The 25915-nt window shown below is 37.3% G+C and overlaps 1 protein-coding gene and 1 pseudogene across 8 annotated transcripts in view; both read left to right on the top strand.

Moving 5' to 3' along the window:
* The window catches only part of PTPRM (protein tyrosine phosphatase receptor type M), a 984934-nt gene that overhangs the window by 848693 nt on the left and 110326 nt on the right, over positions 1-25915 (top strand). For all 8 annotated transcript variants that reach the window (XM_072604258.1, XM_072604256.1, XM_072604255.1 and 5 more), the window contains 2 exons: positions 3839-3915; positions 13275-13311. In XM_072604258.1, coding sequence (XP_072460359.1) covers positions 3839-3915; positions 13275-13311 — 114 coding nt within the window. The remainder of the gene's footprint in view (positions 1-3838; positions 3916-13274; positions 13312-25915) is intronic.
* On the top strand, positions 326-3293 carry LOC140501061 (septin-2 pseudogene; annotated as a pseudogene).

Here is a 25915-nt window from a genome sequence, read left to right as displayed (position 1 = left end):
AATCCAGACTGCATGCTGAACAACAAGTCATTTTATTTCATCCTAAACATTTCCCTTCTCTAATCTTTCTTATTTCTTATTGAGGGCACCACTGTCCCTCCAGCCTCCTACATTCACAAACCTAGAGCTAAATTTTGGTCTTCCTTACCCTAGCCTCAACCATACCCACCCCATTCCCAAATATTATCAATTGTACCTTTGTAGCATTTCTCCTCTGTTTCCCTACTTTCCCCACATACTGCCACCTTCCTGGTTCAAGCCCTATCACCTGTTGCCTGGACTATTTCAGTAGCCTCCTAATTGATTTCTATTAGCCCAGCTCCTCACATTTCCAACCCATCCTTCACACAACCATCAGCATAATAATCTTAAGACACAGATCTGACTCACTTGCTCAAAATTTTTAATTATCTCCTTATTGCACATTGAATAGAATGTAAACTTTTCAGTTTGGCATTTAAAGCCCTCCACAGTCTTATCGAGCCTGTCTTTCCAGGTGCTAGGGAGCTTTAAATGTCAGGCTCTTCTCCTTCACTCCACTGTTTTCTAGCCAAAATGAGCTCTTAGCTGTTCTCTGGACTTATCATTGTGCCTCCTGTCTCTGTGCCTTCATTCAAGAAATATCTGTATTGGGAGGGAGGCGCGGGCTCCGGAGCCACTGCCCCCTGAGGAGCCACCGCGGAGCCGAGAGAGAGGCCAGAACTCAGAGTGACTCATCATGTCCCAGTCAGGAGATAAGAAGCTTCCTTCTGAGACAGCGGGCTACGTGGGATTTGCCAATCTGCCGAACCAGAGCGATATATTCCTGGAGCTGCAGAGAAAATTGAGAGGACAGTTGAGATTGAAGCTTCAACAGTGGAAATTGAGGAGCGAGGTGTGAAACTCCAGCTGACGGTGGTCGACACACCAGGCTATGGAGATGCCATTAATAGTCAAGACTGCTTCAAAACCATCATCTACTACATCGATAATCAGTTTGAACGGTACCTTCATGATGAGAGCGGGTTGAACAGGCGCCATATTGTGAACAACCGCATCCATTGCTGCTTCTATTTCATCTCTCCCTTTGGGCATGGGTTGAAGCCCTTGGACGTGGAGTTCATGAGAGCGCTTCACAGCAAAGTGAACATTGTACCAGTGATTGCCAGGGCAGACACCCTGACGCTAAAGGAGCGGGAGAGGCTGAAACATAGGATCCTTGATGAAATCTCTGAACACGGCATTCGAATTTATCAGCTGCCTGATGCAGACTCTGATGAAGATGAGTTTAAAGAACAAACCAGAGTCCTGAAGGCCAGCATACCGTTTGCTGTTATTGGCTCTAACCAACTCATTGAAGTCAAAGGAAGAAAGATCAGAGGTCGCCTGTATCCTTGGGGTGTGGTTGAGGTGGAGAATCCAGAACATAATGATTTCCTAAAGTTGAGGACTATGTTGGTAACGCACATGCAGGACCTACAAGAAGTAACCCAGGATTTGCATTATGAAAACTTCCGCTCAGAGAGGCTGAAACATGGCGGCCGGCCAGAGGGGAACGAGGTGGTTGACAAGGACCAGATTCTTCAGCAGAAGGAAGCTGAGCTCCCAAGAATGCAGGAGATGATTGCGCAGATGCAAGCCCAGATGCGGATGAAGCCCGGGGATGAGTGAAGGCCTCCAAGGACAGCAGCACAAGACGTCCGTGATGCTCTGGGAAACGGATCGGCGCTTTGCTGTCATCTGCCAGACCCACCAGCTTATGAGGAGCCCTGCAGGATGATGGCCCAGATCCTGCCTGATCTGCACAGAAGACATGGCTCCATCTTTGCGATACTCTAACCAAAAAAAGAAAGAAATGTACTAAAGTGCACACCTGTCCGGACTTCTTTCTCTTAGCCACTCGCTTTTTTTCATGCTTTCTCTAATAGGGCCTCTCGTTTCTTGCTGGCTATGCTTCTTTTCTATGAAATCATGTGTTGCTCTTTCTTGGGTTCATGGTTTCGTTGGTAGAAATCATACGAAAAAACTGCTGTCTCCCTGCACTGCTTGTACCAAAGGGAGATGGGCCACTTCAGAACATGGGCCTCTGTTGTTTTCAGCTGACAAGTCTGCGCTGGCGTTCCCTGATTAACCGTGCTTTCTGTCCGAGCTGATTGTCTCTGTACCTTCAGACAATGTTTTCACAATTCCATTTGTGGTCTTTTTCCACAAACAAATCGACAAATAACAGTTGTAATATGCATAGATATCCACCATGTCCTTCTGGGACATTCTACCATCTGCTTCACAACCTGGGCTGTGTTCCTGCTGGGGGGTCACTAGGCCCCTTCCTTCTCTCGGTCCTGTGATCCTGTGATGCTGGGCCCTGCAAAGAGATGGAGGCAGTTTAACTCAGACTGCAGCATGTAGTGCCTTGTGTCCAAATGCACCCAGGCAGCTGGGCCAACCACCTTCTGTGCCTTCAGCAACCTCCCTCATGGGAGTCTTTCCCAAGGAATGCTTTCTCAATCTGAGCTAGCTCTTTAAAAGAAAGGTGCTCCAGAGCTACTCAGGGGGTGATGTCACTGAGCCAGCCTTACTATGCAAAGTCAGGGGACTTTTGGTTCTGGGCACCCTCCTGGGACAGCTCCTCCCTCTCAAATGCTTTCTAGGCCCACCTGCAGAAGACATTATACCATTTGAGGGATCTTGTCTGCTTAAACTGGACCATTTAAAAACTTCACTGTGGACCACACACTAGTTTGAAGACATGTGCGTGTGAGTTAAGCTCCCTTCCCCACAAGTGAACCTTCTTCTTAATCAATCATGTGCCTATCCTATCTGCCTTTATACCATTTCTTCTTCCTCCTACTCTCCCCTGAGCTCTGGAAACAAGCAAAGCCTGAGCATGGAGGCTGAGGGAACCAGGAAACAAGTCAGTCTGTAACGTAAAGGAAACCCCCAGACAAGCCCAGCCAGCCCTTCAGTACCACTCCTCCAGGATGGGGGGAACATTAGCTTCCTTGAGAGCACATGCAGCCCTGGGTTGCGTCATTTGGGACTCTGTGTTTGCATATAGTCTGAGCTTAGGGCCAGCCAACACTGCACCTCTTTGGTCTTTCCCATTCCTTGTCTTTCATTTAGGTTTCTGGTCTAGGGCTGTACTGGAATGAATTCTTCCAAACAGTAGCCTGCGGTACGTGTCTGTACCATGTGAATGCCATGGTGCTTGACCCTAAAAGCTTTCTGTGTAATCCTACCTTCTGGGTTTTGTGACTTTATAGAATATACTTAACCTTATTAAAAAGTTTCTGTTTCAAAAAAAAAAAAAGAAATATCTGTATTCTCTGGAATCATCATTTTCTCTTAGCTTGTTTCATGAGTTATCTCAGGTACCTCCTCTTTCATGAAGCTTTCTCTGATGCCTTGCCCCTGCTATTTGTGCCTACAGGACAATTTTACTTCCAAGTTACTTATTTATCTATGTCCATATTTTACACACACACACACACACACACACACAAAACCTTTTGTCAGAATCTAAGCCTCAGGAGGTTAGGACTTGTTTTGTTTTAACTTTGTATTCAAAAGGCCTGTCATGGTATTTGTATTAAAGGTACAGTGCTGTAAAAGTCAGTTGACATGCCCAAAATCTGAAATTTTTAAGTTTATAAATGGTCAAAGACTAAATAATGAAATTTTGCTATAAATATAAATATTCTTAAATCCCTGTTCCTAGTTTTAGCAGTTTAGAAAGAGCATAGTTCTTAATGTCTATTTCTCTTTAAAATAGCATGAATACAAATTATGTATATATAATGTATCTATATGCTGTAACTATTAGCACACATAATAGAATTTTTTTCTGTTCTTTTTTCAGATGATCATTCTCGAGTAAGGCTGCAGACACTAGAAGGAGATACAAACTCAGACTACATTAATGGAAATTATATTGATGTATGTATGACTAAAGTAATGAGCAAAGATAATTGTTTTTTAACGTATCCTTGAGAGGCCAGGTAGTAAACCCAAGTATGAAACTGGTAGAAACACACTGTTCAAAGTACAGGCCAGGGATATTACTGCATTATGCCTTCTATATTTATTTTAGTTACCTCTTCTCCTAAGTAAATTAAACCTTGTCTCTCCTGGAGAGTAAAAGGAAAGCTGGAGTGACAAGTGGCAAAAGGAAACACTGTGATTCGAGTTCGTGGTCTTTCAAATTTTCATTATCTCAAGTCTCATAACTCACAAACAGGCAGTTTCATGCAGTAATTAACCACAAGGCTTAGCTAGGACCCCTATCAAAAAGAAAGTGAATGACTAAGAGACATGCTTCCAGCAAGTATAGACACTAAAGAGGATTTTACTGTGACCCACAAGGTTTGCGCTTCTACAAGTCCTAGGTACATCCAACAGACAAGTTGGTCTTTATCCCAAAGAAGAAAGTGAATAGACTATTAAAAAAAATCACCAGTAAGTATTTATTAAGTACAAGTTATGTGCCAGGTATGGCACCAGGTGCTAGGAAAATACAAACAACAATGAAATAGCCCCTGACCATGTGTATAAAAACAAGAAATATACAATAAAAATATACAAAATAAATACAGGATAATTTTGTGTAGAGTCTGTTGAGGTTCTCCAGTAAATCTGAGAAAGTAAGTTGGACTCAGGTCAAGATGGGCTTTCAGTACCTACCAGAGGAGTTGAGTTTGGATCCTAGAAGTAATAGGCAACTACTAGATTCTGTGAAAGACATGACATGGTCCGACCTGTGCTTTAGGAATATCACTTTGTGTTCATTTCTACTCTCTGGGATATCAGTGATGATATAGTGTTTCATGGGAGAAAGGAGAATTACTTCAAAGAGAAAACCAAGAAAAAAAAGAGATATGAGAGGCAAAATGGAAACCCCATCTATATCAGAGTTTAGAAGTAGAAGACTGTGATAAAAATTAGGAAGGAGAAGGAGATTTGGAGATGTAAAATGAATAGGAGATGCCATTTATGGAATGAGGAGCTGAACCATGTATAGAGGATGTAGCTTCTAGTGCCAAGGAATAATGGACTAACAGGTGCTGTTAATTGAGAGATCATCCAGTAGGGTCAGTGGGAAAAATTTGTGACTCTCTACTCAGTGGTGCTGAGAAAGCAATTTTTTGACCTGATGAAAAGAATAGAGACATCTGCTATATTCCCCAGGAATGCACCAGAGGCTCTTGAGTACTGTCAGACATAATGACCATCACCTGTGTCAGGTGTTCCATGTGGGGACAAATGATATCAACAAAAGGAACTTTAAAAGCATTAATAAGGATTCTGGTGACCTGGGTACCACATTTTGGGAGCACATCCAGAAGATAGTGACCCTGATAATGAGAGGAGTGAAGATTACGCAAGAGGAAAATAATTGAAGGAATTGAAACCTAGGGTTTAAAAGACTTAAAGGGTTCATAGAACTGTCTTTAAGAATTTGAAGAGCAATCTTGTGAAAGTGTAATTAGATTTCATATATTTGGCAGAAGGGTGAAAAGCAGGTGAAGTTGCAGAGAATTAGGTGTAGACCTGAGGTAAAGAAAAACTTTCTAGCCATTAGAGCCACCCAGAAGTTGGATGGGTAGGTTCTCCTTCATTGGAGGTCTTTAAAGACTAAACAAACGATTTATGGGAGATGTTATAAAAGGAATTGTTAGTTAGATTTGAATTTTACTAGATTTCCTTTCATATCATTTCTAACTCTTAGATTCTGTGACATTAATAAATTTTGGCTGAATTGAATTGAATTGGCATCACTTTATAAATCTGAATACTTGTCAACAAAAATATAATCATTCCTTTCTCCAAATCAGCCCATTTCTTGGAGAATTTGTCAGTAGTACTATTTGTTGCCCTTCTTGATGTGGACCAAGAATATCTTATTTTCGTTTTCTGTCAACAACTTGGCATAATTCCACATTTAAAAAAAAATCTGTTTGCATATTAATGTGACAAAACTCTGTAATTCCTAATACAGTGATTTGCAATCTCTTGTCATCATGGCACTTTAAAGTTGCCTTCAAAGTAGTGTGCAGCTGTTAACTAGGACTTCTAATGCAAGCAAGACATTTCATTAAATATGCACGCTGTTTAATTATTGAAGACTGCTTCCTTGTTCATTCTGTACCATGTTAACTTAATGTTTTACATTAGAATAAATTCTTTAACAGACAGTATGTTTTCTGCTGAAAGAATGAATGAAATCAAAAGTCAACTGGAAATCAAGGAGCAGTCAGAATTACCTTTTAAGACCATAATTTGCAGAAAACAAACTCTTAACATCCTCACCATCCATGAGAAATAGGAAGTATCTATCTTGGTCTAAAGGCAGGAATATGTGGTTTTGAGTTAGAAAATCTGAGTTCTGGCCCTTCCACTTATTTCCATTTTGCCTTAGGCAAGTAATTTGGTTCTTGAACATAGACTCTGGAAAGCTTAGTTTCCTCTTTAGTAAAATGAGGATAGAAGTAGTTGTAAAGAAAATTCTTTGTAAAATGAAAAGTGATATGTTATGAGCTATTATGTACATTATGTATTATATTGTTGCTCTGTGTGGTTGTCATCACTTATAATTTCCTAGAGACTTTCACATAAAGGCTTTATCTTTAAAATTGTCACCTTAAAATAAGGGTTTTTATTTCCTTTGTCTCCTTGTCAGTTTTTTTATACTAGCGATTCTTAGTCAGGTATAGGGTTATACTCTGTAGCTACTCAGGTCCCCTGCTATCTCTGAAATTCTGTGATTTTATAGATCAAGATCATCAGTTAAGTATTACCTGTAAATGACTCAAAGAAGTTTAAATATTTCTCTTAGAAGCTTGCACAGAGCAGTGCTTCTTGTACATGTTCCTGGAATTTCAGGAATGATTATTTGGAAAGCACGTTATGCCCCAAACATCAGATAAAACCCAAACCCAGACATACCGTGATAACTGAAAACTCAGACAACGAAACAAGTTTGGCTTTTGAGATTAAGAAATATTTACTGGATTTGGCAAGGAATGTCTGTCCTTAGAGCATATTTCATTCATTTCAATAAATAGGTAATGAGCATCTATTCTAAAAACATGATCTCTGGCCTTCTTCCTCTTACGATAAGACATATATGCAATTAACTAGAATTCTAAGTGATTGTAACAAAAGCCAAGTGAATAATACAGACTAAGTGCTTTGAGTTTTAGAGAGATGCTGAGATTATTTGTAGCTAGTATGATAGGAGAAAGAATTATGGAAGATGTAATATTTGAGTGGGTCCAGGAAGGATGGATGAGATTTCTAAGAAATGGAGGGAAGATATTCAGGATAGAAAGAATGATACGAGAAAGGATACAGAGACAGTAAAGCACAAGTTACATTAAGGGAGCCTAAATTAGCTAGAGTGGAGAGTTCCTGTAGAAAAGTAATGGAATTTAAGACTAAAAAAGATTAGTTGGGGCTACTTTATGGAGGACCTGGAATGTTGATTGTTGAGAAATTGGGACTTCATTTAGTGAGCAGTAAGGTTCGTTGAATAAGGGATGAGTTTCTAGGCTCTATAGGAGCAAGCACTACTTAGGATTTTGCCCAGTGCCATTTTGTAGTATACACAGCACATTATCTATCTGTATGAAAGAAAACTTGGTGTTTTTTAAAGTAAAAAAAAAAAACATCACAGACAAGCTTACAAGTAGTTTTAATAATCTTTATATTCTATAAAAAAAATTCTCTAATATGTTTCATTATATTTGAGCATCTCATTGTGACGTATACAAAAACCCCACCAAGCAAACTTCTGGCAAGATGGCAACTAAGTGTCCATGACAAAGACTAGCTCCTTTTCACCAACTCCAAACAGTAACAAATTAACTAAATAAAATAAAAGAACAACACAAAAGGGGGAAAGAAGAGGAATCCTCACAGAAAAAACTGATGAGAAAACTAAGGGTAGGACTAAAAAAATGAATAAAAATAAGCACAAAAGGAGACCCTTGTGCAACGCATAAATAACGAAAGTTAAAAGAATGGGAGAAATCTGACAATATAGCCCCTTAAGGGGGGCGTGATCCATCTGATTTACACTGTCACTGACAGGTTGGTCCCTCAAAATAGTGAAGTAACCAGGTGGTACGGTGGATGGAGAGCTGTGTCTGGAGTTAATATGTGACTTCGTATCCAGTCTCAGACACTTAGTAGTTGTATGACGCTGGGCAAGTCAGTTAGCCTCTACTTGCCTCAGTTTTCTAATGCAAAAAAATATAGATAATAATAGTACAATACCTCCTAAGTTGTTTAAGTAATCCCTACTTGAGATCCACCAGGGGAAGATTGAGAAATTGGTCACTCAGGCCATTCATATGCACACTCGGTTCGGGCTCAGCCACTTTTCTATCATCAGCCCCTCTAAAGCCACTTCGAAGACTTTTCTTCATGACATGGTGCTAATCCTGAGTCATCATGATCAAAACTGGCTACTGAAATTCCTCATGCTTCGAGGACTGAGTCTTTATTGGTTAGTCCCATCCAGAGTGACCAGCACTATAACAGTTCTTGAGATATTATTGTAAGAATTTCTAGAGTAGTTTACAAAGTCAATAAGAAATAAAAAAGGAATACCTGGAATCTGTAAGAATCAAAATTTGAAATGAACACAAAATTACAACCATGAGAATCCCTATCTTAAAAACATCCTGGGGAAAAACAGCAACAATAAAACAGTAGGCTTTCTGGGGATAGAATGGCTCAGACCAAAAAAAAATGTTACAAAATAGAAAAGAAAAAGCAGGAGAGCAAATTTTTGAAGTGCTATAAACAACTTGACATATCAAAAAATTATCAGTTTGAATAGCATAATACTTTTTGCAAAGACAAGAGCTAATCTATGATATGTAGAGAATAAGGGAAATTACCTCATGCCACCATAATGCCTGTCCTGCATATCAGGGTATTATTCATGATAAGAAAAGATAATTTTCAAAATTATCAGAAATTATCCTTTCTACTCAAGAACAGAGGCAGGCATAATATTAATTTGATACACAAATTGACCAAGTATCAGAATTTTAACAAAGCAAACATAACTTATAAAGCAAATGTGAGTAAAAGATTATTCCATAGTATAAGAATATGAGAAGACTGAGTTCGAAAGTGAAATTCCAATCTCAGAGTCAGTATAGTGGGATTTGAACCTAGATAATCCAGTTGGTGGTTAGTTTTCTTTCCATTCACTATGCTCATCTGAAAAGAAACAGCTGAACAAGAACAAATAGAGGTCTAAAGGAAATAGTGAACAAAGAAATTATCCCTTGAAGTTGGGCATCACAAGTAAAAGTCAATCAAATAAATAGGTAAAACATTGAGGAGGATTAAGTAATCCCTATACATATATTCTAATCTGGATCAGATGGAGAAGGTTTTATAAAAATTATGCCAACAAAAGTAGAATCCAAGGAACTGTGTGAATATGTAGAGGGGGGTAGAGGAGTGGGAGGGCAGCTAAGGAATTAAGAGAAGCCAGGGAATAGAGAAACAGAGGAATAAAATTCAACTGTTACATATAAGACAAAATATAAATTTCTTTGTGCTACTACTTCAAAAAAAAAAAAAAGACTAGACAGGACCTAATGGAACCAAAAATAAAATGAACAATTATAGCCTTGAACAATAATGGTTTGAATTCACCCATAAAATGTGAGTCAGTTGCAAAAGGAATTAGGAAATAGAATCCAACAATTTATTGCCTACAACAAACATACCTAAATTATGAGAGTCAATATGAATTCGGTGATTAGAATAAAGTTTACTGTGAATCCAAGGTGCTTTAGCTAGAACCTACAAAGTAGAAGTTGCAACAATAATTTTGCTTCATACTGTAACATAGATACATCCATTCAGAAAGACAAGCAAGGAAACTATATTATTGTTAAAAATCATCACAGGGTGTGAATAATATCATTATACATGCTAAATGACATAGAAGCTAAGTTCTTAAAGGCAAACAAATGTCTAGGCCTAGATGCTAGAGTTACAAATGGTTGAAAACTGATGTTTTTTCTCTAATAGAACCTATTACAAATCTACCAAAAAAGATAAAGAAGGAAAAAATTAAAGAACTGGAGACCATATTAAAAAAACTATATTGAATAAACCTATGGAGGCTAATAATAGGAATCTTAGAAAATACTCATTTTCTCAGGTGCTATGAGACTTGAGAGAGATTATGTGCTATGGCCTAAAGTACTAATAAAGGCAGAAGGGGAGAAACCTTATACATTTCCTTAACAGATCATAACAATAAAAAATTTAACTAATAAAGGAGACAGGAACAAAAGTTTCAGATATAAATTGACAAAAAATCCCTTAATAATGGGAGAATAAATCATAGAAATAATCAAATATTATGTTAAAGAAAATGATGAGTAAGAGAACAAAAATTTATGAAATGCATCTAAAATAGTCTTTAGAGGAAAATGCATGTCTCTTGAACACACATTAGTAATGAGAAAAAGATAAGACTAATGACTTGAGCATGCAATTAAAAAGCTAGAAAAACAACCAATTAATAACCCTCCAAAAGCACACAAGTGATTTTGAAAATTAAATGAGACATAAACAGAATCAAAATAAAAACAATTAAACAAGGTGGCAAAAAGTTTTTAAATGCTAAGAAAATTGTTTGAAAAATTAGCTAATTTAGATTTTTTAAGAAGAACACACTATCAAAATCAAAAATGAGAAGAAAGAAACCATAACCTAACAAAACCCTAGAGAGGAAATAAAGATATAGTCAGTTAGTCAAACAATAGTCCTAATGACCTGGATTCATGTCCTGGCCTGGCCTCTGACTTAAATACATGTGTGTATGTGTGTATGTGTGAAATATACATATATGTATATACGCATATCTTCTTTGTTGTCTCTCTACCACCGCATACCTTCACACACACACATACACACACACACACACACGCAGAATGTAAGCTGCATAGAATATGTAAGAATGTGTAGAAATTATTTGATTTACTGTATTTGTATTGTACTGTACTGTATGTATCCTATCACAGTGCCTGGAACATAATAGCTACTTAATGAATGCTGACTGATTGTATAGCCTTAGACAAGTCATTTCTCCTCTCCAGGCCCAAGCAACTTTCTAAAATCAGCTGTAAATGATTTCACAATCAATTGATGAAGGTAGTTTCCATACCAGACAGCTTCCTACACCCTTGACTCCAAGGGTCCAAACTCTAAAAAAGAGCAGGTAGGTAAAAGAAGATGAGGAAAAGAGAGGAGGTAAGAGGAAGGTAGCAACAAAAGAAAGCAGGCAAGAGAACAAGGGAGAGAAGAAAGGCAACAAAACTAAAAGCAAACAAAATTGATAAAATTTCTAGAAGAAATAAAAACTTTGAAATTAAGAAAACAATTAGAGTTAAAAATATATGCATATATAATGAAATTCAAACATTATAAATCTGTTATGAACTAACATAAAGCTATAAGGTTATGAGCTATTTCTAAATAGATTAATAGTGAAAAGAGATAATTTTGCACAGAGATAATTTTTTCTATTCATTTATTCCTTTAATTTCCCTCCAATTGTTATCACTAGAATATTTGCAACTATGTGAAATACTAATGGCAAGAGAGGACATCTTTGCTTTACCTGTGTATTTAATGGAAAAATGAATATCTCTTCTTTGCAAATAATGTTAATCTTTAAGTTTAGGCATGTAATTTTATCATGTTTAAAAGAATCTGCACCAAAAGTAATGGAGAGGATGAATAACTTCAAAAAATTAACAGTATACAGAAAGGTTCTTAAACGTCCTTAGCTTTTCTATATTTTAATAACAAAAAAAATGATAGATTCCATTCAAAATGACTAGAATGCACAAAATGTTTAGGAGTCAAACTAACCATATATAATTAAGCGATGTGTTATTACAAAATACTTTAAAATCAAGGGAGTCCAATAATTGGAAGAACTCTTCTACTCTTCATGGATGAATCATACCAGTATATTAGAAATTAAGATATTATCTATATTAGTCCTATTCCAATCAAGTGATCAATAACTTAATTACTATAACTAGACAAAATAATAATAGAATCATTTGGAAAACAAAAGGCCTAGAATCCCTCGGGAAATCATGTGATAAGGAAGTAGTAAGGAAAAAAGAGTAGCATTTACAAACTTTAAGTGCTATTAAAATAACTATACTCATCAAAACTGTGTGGTACTGTTTAAAAAAATTTTTAAGTAGGTCAGTGGAAAAGAAAAGATAAGCAGGTATCATAAATAATCAAACTCAGTAGCCCATGGTTCAGTAAATTCAAGAACATAAAGTATTTGGAGAATTCCCTATTTGATAAGAACTGCTGGAAAAATTAGAAAGCAGTTTGGCAGAAAATAGATTTAGATCAGCGACTCATATCGGAGACCACAATAAGTTCCAAACTGACATGTGACCTTAATGTAAAAGGCAGAAGCATTAAAAGAAAATGAGAGAGAAAGTAGAGTGGAAAGAAGTGTTATTTACAGCTGTTCCTAGATATGGTGTTTATAACTAAAACATGCTCAAAAGGGATCATAAAAGAGAAAATATACAATTTTAACTGTATAAAATTTTAAAAGCTTTTTACAAACACCACCAACAACAAAAAGTCAATGCAGCAAGAATAAGAAAGAAAATTGTCCATGGTGGCAGGGCCAGGGGCCAGGGATCTTTGTGTCAAACCTCATTGCTTATAGAATTAAATTCCATCACATACATATATTGTCATTTGTTCATTCAGCCATTTCCTAATTGTTGACTTGTTTTCATCTTTCCAATGCTTTTACTTATTACAAATAGAGCTACTATGGATATTTTCATACATGTAGATCTTCTCTTGTCAAGTTACCTCCCTGGATAGAAACTGGTATTGCTAGGTCAGTGGGGAGAAACAATTAAATCCTATTGTACATTACATAGCAAAATCTATTTGTCCTCTGATGAGAGCCAGCATTGTATTATTTCAGAGAATCCGTAAGTTGTTGGTGTTTATTGTGCATCTGTCACCTCACAGTTGTCATATGATTAATTACTCATGCCTCCCTTGAAATCATCATGACTCTTAGATTTGATATCCCTTCCTTTGTTAAAAGAAAGTCAATGTGTTAGATATGTTTAATCTCAACACTGAATATGTTAACCCCTGATATTTGCCTGTGAGTTCATTTCAGTGAATTTAACAAGTGACTTATGTTCCACTCGTGGGTTTTAAGTTTGTCAAATAAGCCTTTTTTTAAATTTTTTTAGGGTTACCACCGGCCTAATCACTATATTGCCACACAAGGTAAGTTTAATCACAGTCTTGATGTCTTTTACAAGTTCTGTAACTCCTTTCTCATTTCTTTTTCTCTGGGCAGTGTATAAACTTAAGTTGGAAAATTGTTTATTGCACTGTAATTATTAATTTGTTTTCCTGTTGTAAAGACCTTGGATTGGAAATTTTAGTTAATTCTATGTTTGAAGATCCTTAGAAGAGAGACTTTCTGTATATACTTTACCTAAGCCTTTGAGAAATTCATCCGTAATTCATAATCTTAGAGTATTCGCTGAAGCAAGCTCAGAGATATTAAGGAGTATATGTTCATTATCATACCATTAATAAATGTCATGGGCAGAGTTTGAATCCAGGCCTTTAGAGCTCCAAGTTCAGTGCTCTATCTATTATGCCATTTTGTCTGTCTGATTTCTTTAGTGCATTAAAACTTGTGCTCTAGGTTTTTCATCTTTACAAGATGCCCTCCCTAATGTTTTTTATTAATAATTATTAGCTACTAATAATTGCTGTCATCAGAAAACTAGGGCTTTACTTGGGACAGAAAATATTGTTTTAAATACTTCTTACCAGTAGACACTGGAGAATGTAATAAGCAGCAGCAAGAATTAGTCTGGGGACTTCGAGAATTTTTTTCCTAGTAAAGTAGCTTACTCCAAATGACTTTTGTTCAACTTTAAATTTAAGCCTTTATGTAGTGTAAAATCACATGGTTATTATAAGATGGTGTGAAACATTGGAAAGAGTATTCTTGAGTCAAAGGATCTGAATTCAGGTTCTACCTCTGATGTTTAGTGCCTATGTGACCTTGAGTAAATCACTTAACCTCTGTTGTTCTTAGTTTTCACATCTGAGAAAGGAGAGAATTTAACATTTAACATTTGAGGTCCCTTCCAGCTCTGTATTTAAGATCCTTTGACCCAGAGTACTCCCCTCATATTCATGGTATGTTAGAAGAAAGCAAAGTAAGCCCCCACAAGGGATTAGGTGGACCTTCAATGATGAATTTGTAGGATGACATGAACAAGAATCACCCAACAAGAGTAGCTGTCAGTGGGTTGCTATAAGACTCATGGCCTTAGAACATCATTAGAGGGGACATCCATGTCAGATATCCCATATCTATCTGAGTATTGTCAGAGTATTTATTATAATATCATGAAACCATGACTGATTCCTCACTGCTAGGTGGCAATCTCTCTTTTATGTTTACCACATTTATTCTAGACCTTCTGTTATCCAGCCTCTAACCCCACCACTTTCTTCAGTGTTTCCCCACATAACCCTGACCCTTACTTTAGTGAAAATATTAAGCTCAACTAGTGTGTGCTCCCTCAACTGCCTTCCTCCAAACTCCTGTCTTCACTCATTCTCTACAGTCTCAGAGTAAGAAATGGACATTGTTGCCAAAACTTACCCTTCTGCCATTACTCATAGTCCTTTACGCCTCTCATATCCTACCTCAGTCATCCCCCTTTTCTCTTCTCAATTGCTTTCTTTTCCTAAGCCAACAACAGATCTCCCCTATCTAGGGAGAAAAGACCATAGCCAAACCTTCTTTTTATCCTGCTAAGCCTTCCAAATATTCTCCTGTCTCTCTACTACTTTTTGACAGAATATTTTCTTAAGGACTCAGAACAATGCATTGGCCCATAAAGATTCCAGAGGACTGGCACTGATACGCACTGCCCACCTTCTGACAGCAAAGTGATAGACTCAAGATGGAGAATGAGACTTATTTTTAGACAGGACCAATGTAGTGGGGGGGGGGGGGGCGTTTAATTGTTTATATTTATTATCAGTGTTTTATTTTCTTCTTTTTTTCCAGTGGAGGAAAGAAGAATGTGGGTGGGAGAGAAAGTGAATACTTAATTTTAAAAAAATAAAGTACAGCATTTGGGAGGGGAAGAAGGTAGTTTGTTGTCTCTTCTTCCTTAGATAGCAGTAGCACCATTTAGATAGCAGTAGCACCACCCTCTCCATGTCATGGTGAAAATCAAATTAAGTCTATTTACAATCCTTAAAGCCCACATGAAATGTAAACTCTAATATAACTATATAATATGCATAACGTATTAGCATAAGAGTATAATACATTAATATTCTATATTACTGTAGTATGACTGCTGGTATTAGTACCTCCCCACTCTCAGGTCCATGTAGACTTCCTTCCATCCACACCATTTTGCTGAAACTGCTTTCTCCAAGGTCACTCACTTTGTTAACAAACGCAGTGACTTTTTTACAGTCCTTACCCTCTTTGACCTCTGTGTAACATTTGACATTACTGGGCTCAGTGCTCTCTTCCCATTGTCTTCATGAAATGTCACATTTGCCCTTTCATCTCTCCCTCTAAATGTTCTTTGTGTTTCCTACATTTCTCCTCGTTCTTCTCCCCCACTTTAAGTATCAGCCATACCCCAGGCCTTTTCTTCATGGAAAGACACTATCTGCTCTCTCTCTGGGCTATCACTTCTACTTCCAGAGCTTCACTTACTTCCTTAATGGAAATTATTCCCAGTTCTATATCACTACCTGCAACCTCTCCACAGAGCTCTGGTGCCATATTTCCAACTGCCTGTTAGATAGGTCTGTCTATGTACCTTGCTGGCACCTCTGACTCAATGTCCCTAAAACTGAACTCATTATCTTCTCCCCCAGATTTCCTCCAAACTTTTCTGTTTCTATTAAGGGTACCATTACCAGTTAACTAGGCTCAAAACAACAGAATCCTCTTTAATTGCACTTTCCGTAAGATCAGGGCAGCTATGTAGTACAGTAGATAGAGTGCCAGACTTGGAGTCAGGGAGATGCATCTTCCTGAGTACAAATCTGTCCTCAGATGGCTGTGTGACCCTGGTAAAGTCACTTAACCATGTTTACCTCAGTTTCCCCATCTGTAAAATGATCTGGAGAAGGAAATGGCAAACTGTTCTAGTATCTTTTACCAAGAAAACCACACATGGAGTCATGAAGAGTCAGACACAACTGAAAGAACTAAATAATAGCTCTATGAGATCATAGGTTCATTTTAGTACTAGAAGGGACTTTAGCGATACTCTTATCCACCCACTCATTTTCCCTATGAAGAAATAGACCTTAAGTGAATTGATTCACTCAACTTCACATAGGTAAGATGTAGCAGAACTACAGTTTGATCCCTTCTTCTGACTGAATTCAGTTTCGTTTTCACTGTTATAATGTCTGTTATAAAATGTTCAAATTGCTTAATACCTCTTGCCTTTGATCCTTACACCATTCTCATGAGGTAGATGTGGATACCATTTACAAATGAGGAAACTGAGGTTCTGAAACATAGTTGTTTGCCCATAGTCACATAACACATGAAGGGGGGAGAGTCAAACTCAAGTCTTTGATGAAACTCTGTGCGCTGTACCGTAGCGCCCTTCGCATTCACACCACCAGTATCCAATTAGTTTGCCACTCCTGTCAATTAACCTCAAAAGTATCTGTTTTTTCATCTGTTTTTCCTTTCTCTTCTTACTACAAACAACTTATTAAAGGTCATCTCCTCTTCTCACTATTATACTAGCCTCCTAAATAGAGGTGTTGCAAGGCTCAAATGAGAAAATGGATGTAAAGTAGTGTACAAATGTTAAAGCACCATGTAAATGACAGCCATTCTTTTCATCATCATCCTCATTATCCTGCCAAGCCTCTAGGCCCATGACAACTTCATTCCCTGATCTTTATGTTGTACTCTTGTTCAACTCAAAAATAAGGTTTTAGAGAAATCAAGGTGTTATGGTAAAAAATTTAACAACCAACATTGATGGGGTGGGAGAAGAAAGGAAATGCATATACATACAAAATTTTAAGTTTAATCTAAAATATTAGCACTGTCTTAAGTCTGTATAACTAACAAATCAATAAATGGAGCCTTGATTTGAATTTCTGATTCCTGAAGTATAAATACCAACACTGAAAATTTAACAAATGGCTCTTTGCTATGTCAGTGTTGGCTACAACATGCCTCTCCTCCTAGCAGGTCCTCTGATTCTAGTCAGTCCTCTCCCAAAACTATTCTTTCTCACCACTAGGCATATAATCTTCCTGTTAGGTCATTGACTCCATCCCTGACTTACTGAATAACCTCCATTGGTTCCTCATTACCTACAGAATCAAATATAAACTTCTAATTCTGCTATGCAAAGCCCTCCACAATCTTAGATAATTTTCATTTTATAATATCATATATTCCAGCACAACTGGACTCCTTTCTACCATACGTTCTCAGATTTTCATCCCCCACTTTCATGTGTTTGCTCATGCTAGCCCCCATGCTTGGTCTTTTTCTAACAAATCTCTCTGACTATTGAAATCATCCCTGTCCTCCTGGAAAACATGTTGTCTTCACCTTGAAAACATCTCTGACCCCCTCCAATTTGCCCCAGAACTTTAAGTAGATTTCTCCATTTTGCCTTTCATATGTTCCCTTGAATTATAGTTATTTGTATACATGTATTTTCCCCTCTATAGCATTATTAGATTTTTTCATTTTGTTTCAATTAACAAATGTTTATTTTTTTCTCCCTCTCATTGCCCTAATTTAAAAGAAAAAGAGAAAAACAAAATTTTATAACAAATATGTGTAGCCAAACAAAATGAATTCCCACATTGTCCGTGTCTAAAAATGTAAATCTCATTCTGCTTCTTGAATTAGTCACTTTTCTGTCAGGTGGGTAGCATAGTCCTCTGAGATCATAGTTGGTCATTGCTTTGATCAAAGTTCTTAAGTTTATCAAGTTTATTCTTGTAGGTTTACTGATAGCAGTGACCATGTCAACTCCATCTTTGAAATGACCTTTATCCATAGGTTCTCTGTAGTTCAGAATTCATGTCAGGGAGACTCATTCCTTGAGGCAAGTATACCATCCCATTTGTTGCTGCTCTGTCAGATGCCTTACTTCCTCTTCACTTTTTAAAAGAAGTTTCAATGGGAAAATTTCCAAACATAATTTAAAGATACACTGAATCTAAAGTTTAGAAAGAAATTCTAATTTTTAATGACTCTAAAATTTCAGTAGCCATTCAGATAGGCCAAAGAAATATCTTAATTTATTATGCTAATTAGACAATCTTCTGTGTGAGCTGGATCATTGGTGGAAACGTTAAATCAATGAAATCATAGGTCTGTTGGACATAAGAGTATCCTCCAGAAAAATTCTCTAGAGGAAGATCATCTTTAGCTTCTCAAAGACTGAGTGTAAGCCAAAGATAGATCAGTCAGTTAACAAATGTTTATTAAATCATTACTTTGTAACAAACAATACGTTAAGTGCTGGAAGTACAAATAAAAAAAATAAAAAGACAGTCCCTGCCCTCAAGGAGATTCTATTCAAATGGAGGAAGATAGTACATAAAATTAAGTTGAAAAGGGGAATCTGGGAAAGGAAATGAGAGGGATGTTAGAAGAAGTATAGAGTGTAACCTGGAGAGAAATGAGACCTCTACTTACCTGGGCACTCTCCTTAAATGAGGCATGTCCACTCTGAATTCTGGGGCTGAGAAAGGCTTCAAGATGAAGATCTTGGATGTGGTAGAAGTCTAGAGTATAGCCTGGAGAGGAGAGGAATGAATCTCCCCAAAGTAGAAAGATTTCAGATTTGGCTATTGATGATGACGTATGTGTCTCTTCATTTCATAACCTATGAACCAGCTTAACAAAGCGTGGGAGATCCTCATCCCCAAAATGACTGGCCACCAGTTAATGAATTTTTCAGCCATATGAAGTAGGAAGACATATTCACGTGAGTTTAGCATGAGTTCCAAGGGTATTCACACCCATGAAGTCACAGCTCTGTCACCATGAGACAATATCTATTCCCCCATTTTTATTAGTTCCAAAAAGCTTTCCACTTTATTTCTCCCAAGCTATTTATTTATAGACACAACTCCTTATATTGCTTGTTTTATTTTTGATCATGATGAAGTGGCAGATGCAGAAGAAAATTATCCATGGTTAATTGTTGTGGTAAATGACTTGACAAATATTACAGTCCTGAAATCAGGATTTCTACACATGCAAAGAACATAGATTAAAAATAAGAAATCATTTGTGTCTACATGTTCTGGGAAAAAAATGGGATAAGAGGGTCACTTTTTCTGCCTGGCTTCTAGAACCTGGGTAGTTTTCCTTCCTAATAAATATAACTTTTGCAGTATAGAAGACTGAGGGGAAAAAGTCTAGACAGTCTGCCTAGTTTAATTCTTTTGTCAAACTTGCTTCACTTTAGAATGAGAAACAGCACAAGAGAAAAAGTCATAGCTTCACATTTTCCCAAGGTGAATATTTCTGTTGTGGTTCTCAAAAGATGTAGAACATTCCAAATATATATCACTAGGGAAAAAATAAGGAATAACATTTTCACAGGAGAGGGAGAAGTTAAGAGAGAGAAAAAATGTTTATGAAAGTTCAATATGCCTTTGGCTTTGAGTCTGTCTTTTTGGAGGTGGAGAGGAGAGTTGGATTTGAACGGCCAGATCTGCTTCTTGCCAATTTGGATATGTTATCTGGCTTCGAAATTTCTAGCCAGAATTCTAGATACAAGGGCCTAGTCATACCATTCAATGACTTTAACAGAGTATAGTCTGAGCAATTCTGCAGCCCTGGCAGAGCATTTGGAAAACTAAGCTGCAGCTAATTTCTAGTAAAATTCTTAAAAGCATTTTAAAGGGCAAAGAGATGATTTCACTCCTCTCTTTTGATGTGTAACTTTGGATTTGCCTCCCTCACAATCATTGTGTTGAAAGGAGCTCCCAGGTGCAGCTAAATCATCTAATGTGGTTTAAACACATTCACTTCTCCTAAAGATAATTAGCCTTAGATGTGAAGTCACAATTAAAGTAAAGCTTTACTCATTTGGACTAAAATTGCAGTCTTAACTGTAAATTCCAAGTTGACAAATTTTAAGAAGTGAACCTCTTTCACTATTTTGAAATAGATGGTGATGACGTTGTATGTTTTGTAAAATAGGGGATCCTAAGAAACCTGCTGTAATAAATAGTTATGGATCTTTCAAATGAACATGTTTATGATTTCTCTAAAGGGTTTGTTCCATCAAGGTTTCATTCAGACTCTACCCAAAGGTACCTTCTGTGAAACTGACAAACATATATAGCTCTGTGTTTAATATCTCACTTGAAGTCACCATTTGGCACAAAATTATCTCTGTAGTCACATGGTTCATGGAGTCTTGCATAGTTTTGATACATAACTTTAAAAAATCCCTTTTCTAGGAGCATCTTCATAGCTGCATCTTGCTTTACTTAAAATAAATAAATGGTAAATACAATGAGATATCTGATATTTTTCTCGGTTTCTTGGTTGTGTGATTGTGAAGATGTGCTTTCCTGTAGAACATTTCCTACCTGCTCCTTTCTCATTATTTTTTCATCAAGGATGCCCTCATTTCATGCACAGACAAAGGTTTTATGGAAGTAAGAATTCAGTAGTTCCACACTGATGTCTTTTCAAAGTTAAGGAGGGGGGCCAGGAGTGATGCAGTGGGAAGATTGAAATGTCTAATAAAATCACCTTGGAAAGCTTTTAAAGTTGTCACCTGCAGCACAGACATCTTTATGTACAGTCGTTCTGTCCAGCATCATTTCCTTACATCAGTTAATCAAGCAAATATTTATCAAGAATCTACTTTGTGCCAGGCACTGGAATTAGGCAAGAATCAGATGCTGGCATTGAGGAACTTACATTCTCCTGGAGAACATGTATACATGTATACATATAAGTATATACAGAATAAGTACATAGAATTTTTATACACACCTAATATATATATGATGTGGTGATTCCATGGACAGAGGCAGGCAGATAGGTCCAGTGGACAGAGCTCTAAGTTTAGAGTCAGGAAAACCAAAATTCAAATCTTACCTCTGATAATTATAAGTTCCTTACGCCTCTGTGCTCTGATCTGTAAACTGAGAAGGTTGGATTCAGTGGTCTCTACCATCTTTTCCACTTGTAAATAAATGATCCTCTGTCCTCATTGTTAAAGAGAGATCACCTTTAAAAATTCTCACATATCTGATCCAGGTCTCCTGTTGCATCTCTAATTCATTGTTCCTAAAATAATACAGCTTAACTTGGTCTCATTTGAAGCTTTCTGGAGGATTTTTTTTTCTTTCCAATGACTTTTATTATTAAGCTGTGCCGGTACCAGGGAGATGTCAAGAGGCCTAAAGGAAGACCTTCAGTGAGTGGGATAGAATGTTTTAAGAAGTTATTGGAGGATGTGGAACAGAATCACCCAAAATGAGGAGCTGTGTGAAATCCATGCAAACAGTATTATTAGAGAAATTGTGTGCATTGATGAGTGCACACATCCATTGAAGTGAGACTACATGACTCATAATCCTCCATCATCTCCTTTCCATAGTATGTGACAAACAAGGCTGTTCTCTTGTCACTTGTAGCAGCCACAACTTCACTTAACAAGGAGATTTTTCTCAGTGATCACTTCTCTGTCAAAAAAAAAAACACCTATCATGCCTGTGAGCTACCTTGTCAATTAAATAAGGTATAAATTCTTGATCTTGGCATTCAAGAATTCCACAGTCTAGTTGCAACTTATCTTTTCAGTCTCATCTCATACTGCTGTTTACGTGTCCTATGCTCTGAACAAACTAGACAACTCTCCATTTCCTTCATCATCCTGTGCTCTCCTCTCTCAGCACCTTTTCTTATACTGTCTCCTTGGCCTCCAATATACTTCTCCCATTTTGCCTTCCATCTTAAACTGTTGAAGTTCCTTTTCTTCATTAAAGGCCCAATTAAGGTACTATGTGTTTTATAAAACTTTCTGTGGCTCCCTCTGGCAGGTGACAATGATCTCTCCTACCTTAGATTTCTCATAGTAGCTTGCCTGGATCTTCCTTTTGTGTTTCACTCATTGTCATATCTTTCATAGTTATTTCTGCACATGCCTTCCCTTCCTCCCCACCATTTGACTTAAATGCATTATAAACATGGCCAAAGGATCTGTCTAGGTATTCACAACACTTAGTGCCTTGTACTTTGCAGGAATTTAATAGATGTTTGTTGAATTGCATTGGATTGAATTTAGTTGGGTTGAAATCAAGAAATAAGCATTTATTAAGCACCTACTGTATGCCACACCCTGGTAAACTGTTTCTACAGATAGATTAAACTGGGTTGAGGGCAACTGATAGGCCTCAAGCCTGTTGGTGAGTTAATGGAATGTCTAACCCAAGAATGTGAAGACTTCCCCTGGCAGAATGGGCATCTGAGAACAATTTGTTCCAATGTCCATGAAGGTGACTGAAACAAGTGCTGTGGGATGCTGAGAACGTGATCAGACGTCGAAGATGCCAAGATCATCCAGTGCATCCTGGGCCATCACCAGTCATCTTGACTTTTGTCCTGCCACTAGACTTCAGTGACTATGAAAGAGAATGAGGCTGAAGACTTGGTTCAACTCTGCCGCACTTACATCCACTTCATACACAAGTCAAGATATTACCTATGATGTCATTGGTCCTGTTTGAAAATGAAAGTCAAAAACAAAACAAAAACAAAAACAAAAACAAACTGTGCACAAGGCACTGAGCTCAGTGCCGGGGGATACAGAGAAAGGTAAAGTTATTCCCTGTCTTCAAGAAGCTCAAAATCTAATGAAGGAGCCACGTGCACACAACTGTGTACAAACAAGATATGTTCAGGAAAAATCAGAAATAGTTAACAGAAGGGAGGCACTAGCAGTAAGAAGGACTGGACAAGGCTTCAGGAGGTGGGATTTCAAGGGAGACTTGATGGAACCGCAGGAAAACCAGGAAGTATTTAGTGACTGAGGTGGTTTTTGGTGTCTGAAATTCCTTGTTGGGCAATTGTTTTGCTTTAGTCAAACTTCTCTCAGGAGTCACTTTTATTCATTTCATATTTTTTATAGTTGATAGGCAGCTAATGCAAGCATATAAGGTGAATTACCACAAAGTTCAAATTAGTGATATCCAAATTAATGTGGTATTCTTGGATAAAATGAATATTCTAGTATCCAGAATTCCTGAGAGCAAGCATGGTATTCTTTCAAATATTTCTCCTTTCCCCTCAGTCTCTACATCCCTCTCCTCCTGCAGAGAGATTATTCTTTGAAAAGAAATGTCATTAAGAGAAGTCACATCGAAGTCTCTGTGGAGTTAGTTTGATTGATATTTGTTTGTTCTGGTAGGCTTTGTCAGCTGCATTCAACACATCAAATGCTAATGAGGAAATATAATTGTATGCAGCTTAAAAATGGCAAATGTAATCAGTTTGTAATAGGCTACCAATCTCCCTTTAACAGAGCTGGGAGTTGCATAATTACCTGTTTATTAGAATATTGCTGTTTTTCCAATGTACCATAGTTTGCTTCCAGCTCATACTTTCCAATTTGGAATCATGCATATATCTACTGCATGTCACATAATACTTATTTTTTGTTGTGGTTTTTTTTCCTGCAAGTGGAAGGAAATGAGAATTTTTTAAAATTTAATATGAAATCAAAAGGCTGTATATCCATTTGGGAAAATAAATTTGGAACCATGTTGTTCTGATTAGAAAATTAGCCTCTCTTTTCTGTTATGTGCCTCATGCATAATATAACCAGTGGCCTGGGCATGCCATTAATGAAGAATCCTGATAATCTGCCGTAATTGGCACTGACAACTAGAATATGCTCATGGGTCACCTTTATAAAAAGAATCTATTCTTAGAGCTTAGTATAATGGGCAATAGAAGGACTAATAAGCAAGACAATCTTAAAACCTTCCTTATGTTCTTCCTGCGTTGCTACGTTTTTAAAGCCTATTCACAACAAGAAATTAGAAGCCTACGTGGACTGCCCAATATAATGACAACCAGTTTCATTCCCAGGATTTGGAAACAGAATGATTTTCAACAAACTTCTTCAGCGCCGAGGAAAAGTGGCGAATTGTTATATCCTTGTCTCTTTTTTCTTTCTAATGGTCCTGATTTTTTCCACCAGTAACAGACTCTGACCTTTGACGATGATGGTAATGTTTCTGTAAATTGAGTTGACCACATGTAAGCCACATCTGATGGTTTTTAATATGTTCTTCCTGTCTCTTCTCTCTGTTTAATTGTTTTCCGTTGTCTGGCTTATATAGTGGTGACTTAGTGTTAACCTCATCACATCTGACTGGCCAGGCAGGATTAAAAATGTTACAATCAACATTTTCTTATTCAGAAAATCAATTACTCTAAAATGGGTGGAGAGAAAGGAAGCCAAGGCTGGGGGTAGGCAAGGTGTGGAAATCACATATATTCCTGTGAAACGAGAGTGGATTCTAACACATAGTTGTGGCTTAGGAAGTAGCATTCATTTTAATGGACAAATTACCAAAGAGCTTGGCAACATTTTGTTATTACCAATACCTGTTTTTTTCCCTAAATCTTTGCAGTTTACAAAGCATTTTCCCAGACTTAGCTCTTTGATGTAGATGGAGCATTTTATCTCCTATTCTGTAAGATAGGGCAGGGCTTTATCTGATACTCCTGTCCTCTGTGTAATTGATGCTCTCATCCAACTAGACTGTTCTCAATGTGTGCCTTGTACTTTTCTTTCACAGTAGCTGAAGCTCTTCCTTATGTCAAGTTACCTTGTGAATTCCTATCATCTTTTAAAACTGACTTAAATGTCATCTCCTTCCATGATGCCCTTACTGATTTCTCCAGTTGGTAATGACCACACACATACTCCCACAACAACCTAGGTCATGAGTCTCAAATAACTCTAGTTTGTCCCTATGTAGCATCCAGAATTTAATAAAAGTCAGACTGAGGCAATTCTCTGAGTAAGATATTCTCAGTTAGCAGGGATATGCAATCTGGTAACAAAGGGTCTTATTGGTCAACCTCTATTTTTGTCAAAAGACCCAGAGGGAAGACCAAACATCTTCCTTCTGATTGGCCTACAGATACGTCATTTAGGCCTCCCCAGGCAAATGTAAGACAACCCTGATGAGTGGACATTTTAATGAGGAGGGGCTAAAAGTTCTTAGTTCCATTACTTCATCATTGGGGGAGAAGTTTAGGAAAAAACAAGAGCATCTTCTGGAGAGGCAAGGCACCCTGCACAAGCTAGTTAATGAGCAGATGCCTTTAAGGCTGGGATTAATATCCTTATTTTTAATACTTCCTTTAGAAAAAAAAAAGAACTACCTTCAGAAGTTGGGATCTGAGGAAATTTTTTATCATAATAAATAATATAATGCAACATTAATTTTTCTTACCTTTTCTATAATGCATATAATCATGTATTATTCCATATTGTAGTTAATCATATATGGATATTTCCCCAATAGACTATAAGTTCTATGAAAGCAGGGAGCAAGTCTCATCTAAATTTATCTCCCCTAGCACCTAGTATTCTGCACATGGTAGATCCTTAGCAAATCTTTATTGAACTGAATGCTTGAAAACCTATGGTACTAACTTGCCTAAAGTTGCATACCCAAGATGTGACCGAGGTGGTAGTAAAATCTGAGACTTCTGATTTCTTGGCCAGTTCTACTATATCATAACCTTCTCAATCATAGGCTTTAGGTTTTGGTTTTGATTTTT

The sequence above is a fragment of the Notamacropus eugenii genome, chromosome 4 (assembly GCF_028372415.1).
Source record: "Notamacropus eugenii isolate mMacEug1 chromosome 4, mMacEug1.pri_v2, whole genome shotgun sequence".
NCBI classification, from domain to species: domain Eukaryota; kingdom Metazoa; phylum Chordata; class Mammalia; order Diprotodontia; family Macropodidae; genus Notamacropus; species Notamacropus eugenii.
This window is presented reverse-complemented; position numbering and strand designations above follow the sequence as displayed.